Source organism: Notolepis coatsorum (assembly GCF_963971535.1).
Source record: "Notolepis coatsorum genome assembly, chromosome: 6".
In the NCBI taxonomy this organism is placed as follows: Eukaryota; Metazoa; Chordata; class Actinopteri; order Aulopiformes; family Paralepididae; genus Notolepis; species Notolepis coatsorum.
In genome coordinates, this window is record NC_140170.1 from 96126373 (window position 1) to 96143872 (window position 17500).

Below are 17500 nucleotides of genomic sequence, written 5' to 3' on the forward strand. Positions count from 1 at the left end.
CCCCCGCCCCTAGGCGTCCACGCCGTACAGCCTGGAGTCGGAGTCTTTGGGGATGGACTGTATGATCTCCGGTGGCGCCTCTCCAACGCTCGCAATCAACACTGTGACTAACAAGGTAGTACAGTCAGTCAGCTCTCTCTCTCTCACACACACACACACACACACACACACACACACACACACACACACCCTGACCATCTTACAGCAACCCTCCATACCAGTCCCCAGAGAGAGAGAGAGAGAGCAGCACTCAAGTGGGGGAGATGCACACACACACACACACACACACACGCCGATATGCTTAAAGCTCCTCTGCAGTGCAACCCACACTAAAATACACACAAAACTATCTGCAGTGCAGCATTGTCTTAAGCTCAAACAGATATTTTTTTCAACAGCAGGGGGTACGAGCTGCTACGTCCAATAATACGGCAATACGACGGCAATACGACACCCACACAGATACTTGGCCTTTTGCAACACGATAGACCTCACACGCACCCCCAGCAGACCGAGCAACAGGATACTCTCTCACACCACACCGGAGTCCTCTGCTCACACCTGCAGTGGAATCTGATGCCCCCGGGGGCCTGTAGCTACCCCTCAGCCCCTCGACCACATAACATGACCACACCACTGAAAAAGTCTGTCTTCAAACTGAAACACCACTGAGTCTGTCTTATAACTGAAACACCACTGAAAGAGTGTCTTCTAACTGAAACACCACTGAAAGAGTCTGTCGTCTAACTGAAACACCACTGAGTCTGTCTTCTAACTGAAACACCACTGAAAGAGTGTCTTCTAACTGAAACACCACTGAAAGAGTCTGTCGTCTAACTGAAACACCACTGAAAGAGTGTCTTCTAACTGAAACACCACTGAGTCTGTCTTATAACTGAAACACCACTGAAAGAGTGTCTTCTAACTGAAACACCACTGAGTCTGTCTTATAACTGAAACACCACTGAAAGAGTCTGTCTTATAACTGAAACACCACTGAGTCTGTCTTATAACTGAAACACCACTGAAAGAGTCTGTCTTCTAACTGAAACACCACTGAAAGAGTCTGTCTTCTAACTGAAACATCTTCTAACTGAAACACGACTGAAAGAGTCTGTCTTCTAACTGAAACACCACTGAGTCTGTATTCTAACTGAAACACCACCGAAAGAGTGTCTTCTAACTGAAACACCACTGAAAGAGTGTCTTCTAACTGAAACACCACTGAAAAAGTCTGTCTTCAAACTGAAGCACCACTGAGTCTGTCTTCTAACTGAAACACCACTGAAAGAGTGTCTTCTAACTGAAACACCACTGAAAGAGTCTGTCGTCTAACTGAAACACCACTGAAAGAGTGTCTTCTAACTGAAACACCACTGAGTCTGTCTTATAACTGAAACACCACTGAAAGAGTGTCTTCTAACTGAAACACCACTGAGTGTCTTATAACTGAAACACCACTGAAAGAGTCTGTCTTCTAACTGAAACACCACTGAAAGAGTCTGTCTTCTAACTGAAACATCTTCTAACTGAAACACGACTGAAAGAGTCTGTCTTCTAACTGAAACACCACTGAGTCTGTATTCTAACTGAAACACCACCGAAAGAGTGTCTTCTAACTGAAACACCACCAAAAGAGTCTGTCTTCTAACTGAAACACCACTGAAAGAGTCTGTCTTTTAACTGAAACACCACTGAAAGAGTCTGTCTTCTAACTGAAACACCACTGAGTCTGTCTTCTAACTGAAACACCACTGAGTCTGTATTCTAACTGAAACCACTGAAAGAGTCTGTCTTCTAACTGAAACACCACCGAAAGAGTGTCTTCTAACTGAAACACCACTGAGTCTGTCTTATAACTGAAACACCACTGAGTCTGTATTCTAACTGAAACCACTGAAAGAGTCTGTCTTCTAACTGAAACACCACTGAGTCTGTATTCTAACTGAAACACCACTGAAAGAGTCTGTCTTCTAACTGAAACACCACTGAGTCTGTATTCTAACTGAAACACCACTGAAAGAGTCTGTCGTCTAACTGAAACACCACTGAGTCTGTCTTCTAACTGAAACACCACTGAGTCTGTATTCTAACTGAAACCACTGAAAGTGTCTGTCTTCTAAGATTTAAAGATTTTTTAGCGTTTATTGCTTTTTTTCGTTTCTTTTTTTACTACTGGGCAGTCCAGTAGAGAGAGAGAGAGAGAGGAAGAACGGGAGGCGTGTAGCTTTATGCCAAGCAAGCAGTGCAAAAATTTACCGTAGTGGCATGCAGTAATGCGCCTTTCATTTTCGCGGAAATAGGCTGTCTATTGCCATTCTCTTTGACAAACTCTAACCTTAACCAGCTCCTTAACAGCGCCTAAACTTAACCGTTCTAACCTTAACCAACTCCGAAACAATGCCTAACCTTAACCTTAACCATAGAAATTATATTGCCATTCTCTTTGACAAACTCTAACCTTAACCAGCTCCTTAACAGCGCCTAAACTTAACCGTTCTAACCTTAACCAACTCCGAAACAATGCCTAACCTTAATCGGCGAAAGAATACACGTTAAAAAAAAATCACGTTAAAAAATATTTTTGATGGGATTCGAACTCGCCAGCAAACAAGCCATAGGATCCACAGCCATGTGTCCTAGCCAATTGAGCTATTTGTTGGATACTGAATAAGGGGCGGTGACTTATATATATTGAGCTCCGCTCGTGTCGCATGCGCGGGCACCTCGCGCGAGCACGCCGGCGCACGCACGCACCTGAGCGAGCACGCCGCCGCCGGTGCACGCACGGTAGCATTTGTCTGAAAAGAAGGGCGCTTTACCGCACTAGCGTGCGGTGACGAATGCGGAAGCATTTTTGCACTGCTTGCTTGGCATTAACGTACAGGCGAACGGGAGACAGAGTGGGGGGAAGACATTCAGCAAATTACGCCGGGTCCGGGAATCGAACCCGGGTCGGTCGTGCCGCGACGCAGCGCGTTACATGGTTCGCCACTTGGGCGCCGAGTCTGTCTTCTAACCAGTGATGCCACAGATTACTTGTAAAAGTAATCTGATTACTGATTACTCCTTTAAAAAGTAATCTAAGTTACTTTACTGATTACTTGATTATCAGAGTAACTTAGTTACTTTGAAAGTAACTAGGTTACGAAGTCGTCGTCGTTCCCCCAACATTTTTTTTTAAACGCTTTATTGAAAGTGCATAAATTGTTTTTAACTTGTTTCTCTGCACATAACGAAAATTGTTAAAATAGTGCTTCAGCTTCTGTACCATCAAGTATGGTAAAGCAACAGTCTATGATGCTCACAGCATTAGAGCAGCCAGCCAGTGGTTTTACAAAACCAGTGTATCACATCTAACAAATGCAGGCTGAACTATTCAATTATATCAACTATAACTATTAAATTGTTTTTATAAATGTCTCTCTATAAACATACAATCAGTCTCTCTTTAACATGTAAATTAACTGTAAATCTGGCAAATAAGAGCTTTTGCTCTGCCACCATCAACCCTTTCCCTAGTCGAAGCGTCGGCTAGTGTTGTGATTCCAGATGCTTTCAATGCAATTGGATGTGCTGTTTTTAGCGGTAGACAGTATTTTGTTTCCTCCGCATATGAATGTTTTTTTTCACCCGGCTTAGCTGACACAAACGTGAAGTAGTGACTGAGGCTACGTTTAGACGAGCGTTTTGGGATGGAAGTCTGAACAGAAACCGCAAAAGTCATCTTGCGGTTTCACTTTTAATTTTGCCAAGCGTTTTGGGGTGGAATTCTCCGACGACGGAGCCCTGCTGTCACACGATTGGCGCATATGTCACATGACGTGCTGTGAAGACCCGCCCTACTCTGCCTCTGATTCGCAGACTGTGGATGGGGAATGTGATTGGACCAAAGCAGAGTCACTCACAGACAGAGGGTCCAGTCACGCCGCGGGACACATTCTTGTATTTAACCCTTTCACTGCCACACCACGTCACTCCCAAATAAGAAAAACAGCTCAAAATGTATTTTTGACTGTCGAAAACGAAATAAAATACTGCATTCCGCCTGCATTATGAATTTATGATGAGATAGTAACGAAATAGTAACGCACAGCCACTTGGACAAGTAACTGCAATCAGATTACTGGCTTTTAAAGATTAACGCGTTAGATTACTATTTTCGGGGGAAAGTAATCAGATTACAATAACGCGTTACTTAGTAACGCGTTACTGGCATCACTGCTTCTAACTGAAACATCTTCTAACTGAAACACGACTGAAAGAGTCTGTCTTCTAACTGAAACACCACTGAAAGAGTGTCTTCTAACTGAAACACGACTGAAAGAGTCTGTCTTCTAACTGAAACACCACTGAAAGAGTGTCTTCTAACTGAAACATGACTGAAAGAGTGTCTTCTAACTGAAACACGACTGAAAGAGTCTGTCTTCTAACTGAAACACAACTGAAAGACTCTGTATTCTAACTGAAACCACTGAAAGAGTGTCTTCTAACTGAAACACCACTGAGTCTGTCTTCTAACTGAAACACCACTGAAAGAGTCTGTCTTCTAACTGAAACACCACTAAAAGAGACTGTTTTCTAACTGAAACACCACTGAAAGAGTGTCTTCTAACTGAAACACAACTGAAAGAGTCTGTATTCTAACTGAAACCACTGAAAGAGTGTCTTCTAACTGAAACACCACTGAGTCTGTCTTCTAACTGAAACACCACTGAAAGAGTCTGTCTTCTAACTGAAACACCACTAAAAGAGACTGTTTTCTAACTGAAACCACTGAAAGAGTGTCTTCTAACTGAAACACCACCGAGTCTGTCTTCTAACTGAAACACCACTGAAAGAGTGTCTTCTAACTGAAACACCACTGAAAGAGTCTGTCTTCCAACTGAAACACCACTGAAAGTGTCTTCTAACTAAGACTGAAACGACCGGCTGAAACTAAGGCCATGTTTAGACGGAGAGAGTCTCAACAGAAACCGCAGAAGTCGTCTTGCGCTCTCACTTTTAATTTTGCGTTTAGACTAGTGTTTTGGGAGGGAATTCTTCGTGCAGACGAGGCTGTAAAAGTGTAGTCGACTTGAGACGACGGAGCCCCGCTACACTGCCTCAGGTAGTTGAGACAACCATGCATGCTGTGAAGACCCGCCCTACTCTGTCTCTGATTCGCAGACTGTGGGTGGGGGAATGTGATTGGACCAAAGCAGAGTCACACACAGACAGTGGCTCCAGTCACTAGTTGTGATAGCCGCTGGACTGATTATTGTGTATTTAAAAGTACTGCCAATGTAGCCTTCAGGTGATCTCCGTGGATAGAATCAGACATGCTTGTTCGCTTTGTTTACGCTTCTAGGCTACTGGCGCATGCCTGTGACGTAAACAGTACGCGACGAGAGCCTTGAGAACCCTTTCGTCATAGTTTTATGCGGTTTGACTGTTCAGATGATAGCGCGAAGGTGTATTGTTTCTAGGATTTCCACCCAGGAAGGTGGTTTCACTTTTTTCCGGATTCACCCGCGAGCATTTCCGTCTAAACATGGCCTAAGTGTCTTCCAGCTGAAACACGACAGAAAGAATCTCGTCATGTCTGTATTCCAACAGCCTTTCTTTTTCTTGTCATGTGCAGAAGATCAGGAATCACTGTTAGTCATGAGTGCACTGCTCACTCTGAAATTTAAATGGCTTTTCAAATCTAATCAAATCAAATGTATTTGTAAAGCCCGAAATCACAAGGTAATGCCCCCATGGGCTGTACAAGTGTTATTTGAACAAGTCAAGAAGAAACATCACAATAAATAATAAACACTCCCAGACATTCCCCAATGAAGATAAGGAAAAACTCACTAAAAATCTAGCAATAGGAAAAAAGCAGCACAGGTGATGTGGAGGAGAGAAACCTCAGATGGGCTGTTCAAAGGGGATCCCTCAACTTGGATGTCGGTGATATAGTGTTGCTATGGATGTTAGATGGGTGGAGAATAAAACTGGCGTATAGTTGGTATGTAGGGATGTAGATATACATGTAATAAAACATGTATATATGTACATGCAATAGCAACTAAGGTACAAGAACATTTTAGAAAATGTTTAATAAAATAGAGCTAAGAACAACAACAAAAGAAAAAGCATAGGGAAACGAGGGCTGGTATGAAAATAAGATAAAGGCTCAATCATCTTTTTAACCTTAAAGGGAACAACGGCCATTTTTGAAGATTTAATATTATGTTAAATTACTACAACAATGTCCTTGTACAGGCGGCTAAGTGGCGCAGTGGGCAAGGCGCTCACCACTAACACAGGAGATGCTGGGTTCGAGCCCAGCTCTCTGCGTTGCTTCAAGTTCCGGCTTGGCTGGTCGTTCATACTAATACAATTGGCAGTATTAGGGGGTGGGAAAGCCGGTGGGTGGGGATCGGACGTTGTGGACAGCGACTCCTACAGGTCGGTTGGTGCGCCTGTACAGCAGAATCAGGAAGTAACAGGGGCAGCGTGAGCCTCCCACGCGTTACTCCTCGCCACTGAGAGATTGCGCTGTACAGGTGAAAAGATGCGACAGCTGCCTCCTCGTGTACCGGAGGGGACGCTTAATTATTTAAGGTAACCAACTTGCGTCTAGCCACGCCCCCGCGGCGACGCGGCAGCGGCAGAGCGGAGCGGCAACTCGGCTCTGCCGCGGCATTATGCAGCCGTAATTCCCCCTGTTTTAACATCGACGGTTAGCTCAACTGGTTCGCCGCCTTGCTGTGGATCCTGCGGTACGTTGGTGAATCCCTTCAATTTTTTTTTTTCTTTTTAACATGCATTCTTTCGCCGGTTAAGTTTAGGCATTGTTTCGGAGTTGGTTAAGGTTAGAAGGGTTACGTTTAGGCGCTGTTTCGGAGTTGGTTTGATTGATTGATTGATTGATTGAAAAGTTTATTAACAGATTGCAGAATGGGTACAGTACAGTACATCTCAATACAATTGTTAAGGGGATGCAGACCAGAGAAAGACTTTCGTCTTGTTTACATCAGGGTCCCCCATTTTCAATTCATCATAACATATATGACATACATGACATACAGATAGACAGTACTGCTACATCTATACATTTATGACATATCAGATTTGCAAATACAGTACTGTTTGTGATACAAAAGTGTCCAGAAAAGGAGTGTATATACATTTGGCGTAGAAACTGTACATTGGAGGAGGTTGGTGGGGTGGGGTTGGGTGGGTTGGGTGAGGGCTGTACATTGGAGGTGGGGGGGGGGGTTGGGTAGGGGACACACACACATTTTACACTGTACATTGGAATATTGACAAAGCCTTACTTGGTAATTTACTGTACAACTAGGTTAGGACATTTGTAGGGGCCAGTTTCGAATTGCAGTCTCACGTAGGTGTTTTTTGAGAGTGTTTTTGAAGGTGGGTAGTGATTCACATTCCTTTACAGCTTTAGGCAGGGCGTTCCACATTGATGTGGCATAATTGCGAAACGTGTTTAGTCCCTTGTTTGAGCCGAATCTGGGTTTTACATGATTTGTGGAGCTCCCTCTGGTGTTGTGATCGTGGTATTCACTGACCTTTGGGAAGTATTTTGACATGTACATGGGTACCTTGGTCGCGTAGTGTATCTTGTAGACCAGGCCCATTGCAAGTTGCTGTACTCTGTCGTCTACTCTAAGCCATCCTAGGTTGTCAAAGTGGGCAGGGGTGAGGTGGGTTCTAGGAGTCAGGTCAAGTAGTAGTCTGACTAGCTTGTTTTGAGATGTTTGTAATTTGTTTTTTAGTGCCTTTGAGGTGCTTTGGTACCATGAGGTGCAAGCATAGTCGTAGTACCCTTGAATGAGTGCTCCTGCTAGAGTCTTCAGGGTATTCTTGTTTACCAGAGAGGAGATCCGGTACAAGAATCGCGTTCGTTGGTTGACTTTTTTTATTACATTGGATGCCATTTTGTCACAGGAAAGATTAGCCTCTAGGATGGAACCCAGGTAGGTAATTTCATCTTTCCTTGTGATAATATTGTCACCCACTGTAACCGAGAAGCCGTCGGTCTTGCTGAGTTTGTTATTTGAACCGAAGAGAATGGACTCTGTTTTGCCCATGTGTAATGATAGTTTGTTGTCGGCGAGCCATATGCAGATTTTGCCTAGTTCCGAGCTGAGGGCTTTTTCAACCTGTAACTTGTTCTTGTCAGAGACCAGCAGGGCTGAGTCGTCCGCAAACAGGAACAAGTTGCAGTCACAAGCTGACGACATGTCATTTGCATAAATTAGGAATAGTAGCGGTCCTAGTATGCTTCCTTGTGGAACACCACAGCTCACTGTGAGGGGGGGGGATAGGGTACCGTTTACTTCCACCATCTGTTCCCTCCCCTCCAGGTAGGATTGTATCCAGCTCACTGATAAACTATCAAAACCAATTGCTTTTAGCTTGTCAATCAGAATGGTGTGATTGACAGTGTCGAAGGCCTTTTGTAGGTCCAGCATGACCATGCCGCAGTATTTGCCCGCGTCCACCTCTTGTTTGATGTGGTCGTTCAAGTAGAGAAGGCATGTGTCAGTGGAGTGGGATGTTCTGAAGCCAGATTGGAATTCGTAGATTAGATTTTTTTCCGCGAGGTACTTTTCGATCTGTTCGTATACTATTTTTTCCATGACTTTCGAGATGGATGTAAGGATAGAAACAGGGCGGTAGTTACCCGGGTCTAATTTGCTGCCCTTTTTGTGCAGGGGTGTTACTCTCGCAATTTTGAAGTCCTTGGGGACGTGTCCCTGTTTTATGGAGAGGTTTATTATGTGTGTGATGACTGGGGTGATGGCTGCTGCTGAGTCTCTGAGGAATTTGGAGGGGATGTTGTCATGGCCAGTGGCCTTGTTTGGTTGGAGGGCGCTCAGTTTTTTGAGTACCTCATCTGTAGTTACTATTTCCAGTTTGAAGTCGTCTTTGTGGACGCCTAGGTTCATGTAGTATGCTACTATGTGTTCTACCCCATACTGCCCTGAGTGGGAGGGTAGTTTGTTTACCAGTGTTGTGGCTATGTTTGTGAAGAAAGTGTTTAAGTAATTGGCTACATCCAGCTTGTCTGTGATGAGCGTGTTGTCCGTCTTTATGTTTATGTTTGAGAACCTGGTTTTGAGTTTTTTACTGCAGCCTAGTTGATTGTTGAGTTTGTCTTAGAGCATGGCAATATTCTTTTGGAGTAGGTTATGGTTATGGTTAAGTTTAGGCATTGTTTCGGAGTTGGTTAAGGTTAGGGTTAAGGTTAGGCATTGTTTCGAAGTTGGTTTAGGTTAGAGTTTGTCGCAGAGCATGGCAATAGAATGCAGCCTATTTCCGCACTGCCGCGGTCACATCAGAGAAACGCCAATCAGAGAAACGCTGAACACAAGTTGGTTGCCTAAAATATTGACGCAGAGGGGACACGTGATGCAAGGCTTGGTCCACATTGCAGCCGGCCTTTGGGACGCATGGCCTAACAACGTTCGAGACAGGGGAGTGTAGAATTGGATAATATGAAAAATTGGGATGGGAGAAAAATTGAAAATGGGGAGAAAAAGTAGATTAAAAAAAACAATGTCCTTGTACCTGCACATTTATGGAGAACGTGCTTCAAGGCCTTGTGGGGAGAGTGTCATCACCAGAGCCTCACCAGGCAGCTCAACATGGAAATGAACAGAGCTAAATCAATATAAGATACAAAATAACAGCTAAATTATTATTAAATTAACTATTTTATTTTCGGGAAGAGGAAACGCTTGTAAGCTAGAACAGGTATAACTTACATCTCTGAGTTTGGTAGTTTTTCCTGTAGCTTACTAAAGCGTGAGTGGTCTAGACCAGGGGTTCCCAAAGTTTTCAGGCCGCGACCCCCGAAATAACAGTGTCAGAGAGCCGCGACCCCCACTATTATATGAGGTATAAAAAAAGTATGTAAATTATAAAAAAAAAATATATATATATATATATATATATATATATATATATATATATATATATATATATAAATGGAAATGTATGGATGAAACTGGCGACCATGGTGCTCTGCCTATTATTGAATATGTATTTTAAGTAAAAATGTCGCTGTAATTTTGTGCTCCATTCATTTCCTCATTGAAGCTGCCTGGCGAGATGACTTTTGACGGCGTGGCAGTTGTGTGGTCTGCGTGGCTTTTCTAGGGGCTCTGACACAGGGGGTGATGGTAAAAGCAGACCAGTTTATGAGGTGGCAGGATGTTACAAGCCAGAACAGATGGAGCAAGCTGTCATGACCAAGGCTCTCTTCTATGTGTGTGTGTGGTGGGGATGGGTGATTTAACCTGTGCTCATCGATTGCTCTGATGCACAACAGGTGCGCAGCCACACCTGCTCTCCTGGGCCCAATTAACTAGACCCAAGACGGGTGTCGCTGCTTAAATCGACCCCAAAAGGGTTTGAAAAGTATTCTCAATGAGTGCGCAGGCATGAGTACAAGGCACTGGCAGGCTTTTTTCCTAACATGTTGTAGTACTCTCTAAACAATACATTTCTAGAAAATGGCAATTGTTCCTCCTTAAGCCCCCCTCCTCTTGGTCCAGTGAAGGTAGCTCTCTGGAGTGCTTTTAAAAAGCCTACAAGAGTCCCTTATTAATTTGTTGCAAGCAATAGAAAACAAACTAGGCTTTAATATGACCAGGGGTGTTCGTCGGAATAAGAGTTGTAAGTGTGTGTGTGTGTGTGTGGGGGGGGGGGGGGGGGGTGTATAAAGCAAAGATATGGGTTTGTGTATGTATTATAAGTAGGGATGCTCGATATTGGCTTTTATACCGATATTGTCCAACTTGTCCAATTTTCGATACCGATATCTACCGATATATGCAGGGTTTCCCCCTCCAAAAAACTGAATAATTTCAGGTAATTAACATTACATATCTCTTGTCGTGTAAATAACACAACATTATGCATACTTTGACAATAAATAAAATAATAATTTGTTCTTACTTGCTTGCCTGGGTAAATAAAGGTTAAAAAAAAATTTAAATCTTTTTGAAAACGGATACAGATATTTTCCGATATCACATTTTTATGCCAATATCGGTAGGCCGATAATATCGGACATCCCTATAAGTATATATGTGTGTTCGTTCTGTTCGTTCAGTTGATAAGGAGCTACTAGTATATGGGCATGTTTTAGACAGACAGATAAACACACAGACTGATCTAGACAGTCTGCTCTGATCACTACTAAGCAGCACTCGGTGAGTATTACATCGTATAGCATTCATATGCGCCAGCAGGGACTGTATAAATGTAGTGCTAATTTAAAGACTGTGTTCTTAAGTCCTCAACTGGGAGCACGGGACAACCTGGACTCCTGCGGCTCCTGCCATTAAAACAACACCAGCCAGATACGATTCCACAGATCACAAGAATCAAGAGTGTGAAACAACTATAATGAAGCAAATGTCTTGATATGTCCATTTGAAGGAAGGTTAATTAGGTGGTGTGCGTGCGTGAGGTATTTATGCCTCTAATATGCCGCTTTCAGGTTGTCCGCCCCTCTGTCCGTCCCACTCTCATGGACGCGATATCTCAGGAACGCCTTGAGGGAATTTCTTAAAATTTGGTACAAACATCCACTTGGACTCGAGGATGAACCGATTAGATGTCGGTGGTCAAAGGTCAAGGTCACTGTGTCCTCACAAAACGTGTTTTTGGTGCCACTGCCTCCACGCTGTCCAGTTCCAAACTGCTCACCTACCTGGCCTTCCTTAACGGCTTGTTGAGACTGCTAACCTCCAAGCCTTGACACCACTACTGCACTGTGAAAGACAGAGCACTGGCTACTGGTTGGCAGAGGCATCTAGTTTGATCGTTTCTTTTTTTTGTTTGTTTGTTTCCTGATTATGACACAAGCTGTTGCCATAGTAAAAGTGAGTAGAGGACTACGACATGGAATAGCAGGAGATCTGAACCCTCTTTTACTTGCCCTGCGGAGAGGGCTTGTTTCTCTCTCTCTCTCTCTCCGTCTCTCTGTCTCTGTGCGTTACACTGTAAACACTACAGGCCACGCCTCTTTCGGTGCACAGTGCCAAAGCCACAGGAATTCCCTCTCTCACTCTCTTTCTCTCTCTCCCCATGTGTGTATGTTTCTGTCTCTGCCCCCCCCCCTCTCTTTTTCCTCTCTCTCTCTCTCTCCTTCATTCCCGCCTTCTAAGATAGACCAATGAGAGACGATGGTAGGAGACCTACTGAACCAGTGAGAATTTCGCCACCGTCGGGACATTCCTCAGAAGATTCCTTAACTCTCTCTCTTTCTTTCTGTCTCTCCCTACCTCCTCTATCTTCCTCTCTCTCTCCCTCTCTTTCTTTTTTTCTATCTCCCTACCTCTATCTTCCTCTCTCTCCTTCTCTCTTTCTTTCCGTCTCTCCCTACCTCTATCTTCCTCTCTCCCTCTCTTTCTTTCTGTCTCTCCCTACCTCCTCTATCTTCCTCTCTCTCTCCTTTTCTATCTCCCTACCTCCTCTATCTTCCTCTCTCTCCTTCTCTCTTTCTTTCTGTCTCTCCCTACCTCTATCTTCCTCTCTCTCTCTCCCTCTCTTTCTTTCTGTCTCCCTACCTCCTCTATCTTCCTCTCTCTCTCTCTCTCTCCCTCTCTTTCTTTCTTTCTGTCTCTCCCTACCTCCTCTATCTTCCTCTCTCTCTCTCTCTCCCTCTCTTTCTTTCTTTCTATCTCCCTACCTCCTCTGTCTTCCTCTCTATCTCTCTCTCCCTCACTTTCTTTCTCTCTTTCCCTCTCTTTCTCTCCCCTCTTTCTTTCTGTCTTTCCCTACTTCCTCGATCTCACCCCCTCTCTCCCTATCTCCTCTCTCTCTCCTCTCTCTCTCCTCTCTTTCTCTCTCTCCTTCGCACATAGACTCACACTTGTTTTTTTCTCTCTCCAAAGGCTGTGTTCTGAGGAAGCTCCTTAACATTAGCGTGAATGAGATGAAAGTCTGGCACTGGCGTGTGAGGAAGGGAATGTGTGTGTGTGTGTGTGGGGGGGGTCTAGTCTGGTGTTTTCTCTCCCTCTTATCCCTCCTCTCTCTTTGTATCTCTCTTTGTCTGTCTCTCTCTCTCTGTTTGTCTGTCTCTCTGTCTCTGTCTCTCTCGCTCTCCCTCAGTTTCTCTCCCCTGCTCTGATTCTCTCCCCTGCTCTGTCTCTCTCTCTCTCTCTCTCTCTCTCTCTCTCTCTCTCTCTCTCTCTCTCTCTCTCTCTCTCTGTCTCTCTCTCTCTCCCCCCCGCTCTGTTTCTCTCTTTCTCTCTATTTCTCTCTATCTATGGAATCCTGTGAGTAGGGATTTTGCTGAACACTGGCTGGCGTTGTCGGAGCCACCTGAGCCAATCTCTCTTTGATTTCATAATCCATGTCTCATGGTCCAGATTAGGGCCTCTGTGTGTAAAAGACACCTCTGGCTTTCTACTTTAATTCACTGCTATGAATAGAACGCAGACTCCCTCGTCTGCCTGCCCCGCTAGCACCGTACACAACGGTACTTTAGCCACGGAGGAGCTTGTGCAAGCATGCTCGTATTAATGTGTGTGTGATATACATCCATCCATACATGGGCGTGGGTGCGTGTGTCATGTGTTCGTGCTTGCCCCGGTGCGGGTGAGGTTGGTATGACGGGGTGTCTTGATGTGTGACGGCGTGCGTGGCGCGCCGGAGTGGCCGTCCTCCAACTCGCGGGAGTCGCTCGGGGTCCTGTGCGTAAAAACTGACGGAGCGGCGAGGGTTTGGAAATCATCACACTTTATGGATGAAGGGGGTAAAAATAGATTGTGGCTGAGAAGCTTAAGGCTAAAAGCCTCTTTTATGACTTCATTACACATAACATTTAGATTTCTGCGGCGCGCTGCTTTTGATTAGCATTGTAGGGGCTGATTTTCAGACGTGCCTAAGCCCTCAGTCTTAGCTGCTCATTGAGCCGCCCCCCCCACCCCCACTCACGCTAATGAACACAGGAGCCAAGCCCACACTGAGTAGAGGAAGGCTAGATACACTACCCCCACCCTGCCTCACCCTTCTCCCTCACACACACTACACACAACACTCTTATTAATTCAGTTAAACACTTTTAGCGCATTCTAGCAGAGCAGCAGCTCCATATTAATAGCTGGATGTGATTGGCTAATGTGTCCATCTCTGTCTGTCTCCGTCTGTCTGTCTATTTTTATATCTCTATTTTCATATCATATATCTTATCTATCTATCTCCATCTCTATCTATCAAGTATGGATTCATGCAGTGAGAGTGTACAGAAGGCAGTCAGGCTTGCCTGTGTTTCCCTGCCTTCCTGTGGCGTCAGCGGCAGCTCCAGTAGCTAGAGCTTCCAGTCTGCCGCTCCTGCCGCTGGACCACTCTGCCTCTTACTGCGCTTACTGCTGATGTGTCATTGTGCTGAGCTCGGCCCGTTCCACTCGCACTGATGAACGGCAGGTGACCCCTGCTGCGCTAAGACACATACACATACACAAACAATCGCATGCATGCAAACACGCACTCACACACACACTCACTCACTCACTCACTATGCCCACACAGGTACATAATCACACATACATTCATGTCCACATACACACTGCCTCTCCACACGCACACACGCACGCGCGCACACACGCACGCGCGCGCGCGCACACACACACACACACACACACACACACACACACACACACACACACACACAATCATGCAAATAAGCCTCAGTTTGGAGTAGGACCCACATGTCACACTTCCATCGCTGGCATTACTGCCATTTCTTCCTCACAATAGGGAAAATACAACACAAGGCCTATTCTCTGTGGGTCTCATTATACTCATTATCCAGATTGCGCTTCTTACTATTCCTACTCTAGCGTCTTAATTGTGTGACGCTAATACTTTATTTAGCAGGGGCGACTGCGTGGGGGCGTGGGTGGTGTGGAGATGCTGAACCAGTTTTAGATGATAATTGAGATTGTGGTCTTGGAAGTGCTCTGGCTGGTCTTCCTGCCTGTGTTGAAAGGTCAGGGTCTCTTTTGTTATCTGTGTCCCCAAACCCACTCTGGTGCTCTGAGCAGATGTGTCCGACACCACAGCCAGTGTGACCTTTAGTGAAGGGGACATCTCCACCCCCGCCCCCACCCTCCTCCTCCATTCCAATTCCTTCTGCGTACAGCATCATCTCAACCCCCTCCCTCCACCCATTCTGCGTACAGCAGGAGCCCTTAGGGTGGCATTGGTGGGGTTTCAGCCTCACAAAGCGACCAGGGTCTCCTCTCCCATACACACCCTGTAAAAAGAAGATATATAAGTACACTGCCATTACGATGTGTCATTACATGCAGCACACTCACACACACACAGGTATTAAATTGGCATACCATGTTGGTACCCTAACGCTGCATTCCAAATTTATATTTTTTTATTGTTATTCCTCTCCTCATTCCTCCCCATTATTGTAGAGAAATGCTGACATACCATCAGTATGATAATGATTGTAGAAGACATAGGACACATTCATATGTGTGTGTGTGTGTGTGTGTGTTTCAGGTGGCGTTGTACAACACAGACCAGGATGGTAGCGACAGCCCGAGGAGCAGTCTTAACAACAGCCTGTCTGACCAGAGTCTGGCCTCTGTAAATCTCAACAGTGTGGGCAGCGTGCACAGCTACACACCGGTAGGGCGGGACACACCTCCAGCACACTGGCTCCATAGCCCCACAACACACACATTGATATTCTGATTATTAGGGCTGACCTTCGAAGCTTTTTTTGGCAATCGAAGCTTCGGGGCCGAGCTTCGATTTTAATTCGAAGCTTCGAGAAAGAAATATATAATTATTATAATATTTTTTCTTTTTTTTTCTTATGTTGTGAGACTTGTACAGCACTTTGGTAAACTTTGTTGTTTTTAAATGTGCTCTATAAATAAAGTGGATTGGATTAATTAATTAAGTAGCCCCTTTCGTGACTGTGATGCAGCCAACAAGGTTTCACTTGGCTGCGCTGCCTGGGTGCAGTGGGGCTGCTCTCACAGCCAACGACATGACATTACATAATTATGTTGCAACCTTCGTCTATCAAGCAAACAATTATATTATATTTAATTTATAATTATATCAGACAATGCACCTACCAAAGCAGATGATTACAATTAAATTAGCCAACTTGGTAACACATTAGTCATAGCAGCATAGGCATAGCCTTATTAATGTTTTGTGTGGCGTACAACGATACTTACGTTTTTTAGGTGATTTGACAAAGTTGTTGTAGAGTTGTGCTATGCCATTTTCTTCTGGCATATCTGGCACTCTGCTTTTTGGGCATTGTCTTTGCATATTTTAAAGTGTAACCACACGTCTGATGACTTTTTCGTCGACATGTCTGCTGCACATGTCCTTGTTGTTTTCAACACAGATAATCTCCACGTGCTTGTTGTAGAGAGGTGGAGTCGAGGCGCCGCTTACTTTCGTTTCATTGGAATGGAGGCGCAAGATTGGAGGCAAAAAGAATTTAAACGTTTTTTTTTCTTCTTTTTTTTAACTTCAATTTGTTTTATGTTCGAAGCTTGTGCCATCGAACGAAGCTTCGAAGTATTTAAGACAGCCCTACTGATTATGTTAATTGGGATACTTGTATGTGCACGTTAATGCCATATCCTGTTTAGGATAAGCTTATTATGCCAACTATGAGAACTATGAGGATATTCCGATATTCTCCAGGATACTGACGCTCGTAAACGCCTCATCCCATGAACCTTTGCTGTTCTTCCTGTTTCCTTGATGTATACATACAGGCGTATTGGTAATCAGGATATGAAAATGCATATTTAAATACCTTATCCCATCTTAAGACTACCCAGGATATTAGCCATTATGTGGAATGTTCTGTAAACACCCTCGATGGGGTTCAGTTAAACCAGAATGCTGCCGCATAAGACACCCTGCCTCAGCGACGCGTTCGAAGCCATCTGGAGGCCAAGCTCACCATTCATTCCATAGCCAGATGAATGCAGCTCCCCTCTTGGGCTCCCACAAATATTTGGAAGTGGCCCACATTACCGTTTCAACTACTGCACATGTTATCATCCATAGAATATGTTAATCTCTCTCTCTCCAGTTCTCTGCACCATCGAGCCGCTTAGTAACAACGCGCTGAAACCCACTAACGTTGCCGACTGCTAAACACAATGCAGTAGCTTCACACTTAAAAGGCCAGCGCCCCTGACTTGAGACGGCGTTACGCTCTAGCCCGCATTTCATCTGATCAGAAAGCCCCCCCCCCCCCCCCCCCCCAGGAGGGAGGTGTTCAGAGGAGCCAGCTGTAGACAGGCGATAGAGCAAAAGGGTTCAGGGCGGGCCTGCGTTGGAGCACAGCACCGGGAGGGGAGGAGGGGTTAAGGGAAACAGAGAGAGACGCGCACGCTCTTGGAAGCCAGACAAAGAGAAGCGCTGCTTCTGATGTCCTCCCACTAGAGATGCCCTCTCTTTGGTGTGGTCCTCCTGCATCCTAGAGTGC

General features: G+C 44.9%; 1 protein-coding gene across 1 annotated transcript in view; it reads left to right on the forward strand.

The window, feature by feature from the left end:
• foxj3 (forkhead box J3) overlaps positions 1–17500 on the forward strand; it is a 182092-nt gene that overhangs the window by 154252 nt on the left and 10340 nt on the right. Inside the window, exons 5-6 of the mRNA XM_084316286.1 lie at positions 14–115; positions 15532–15660. Of these exons, the coding sequence (XP_084172412.1) occupies positions 14–115; positions 15532–15660 (231 nt within the window). The remainder of the gene's footprint in view (positions 1–13; positions 116–15531; positions 15661–17500) is intronic.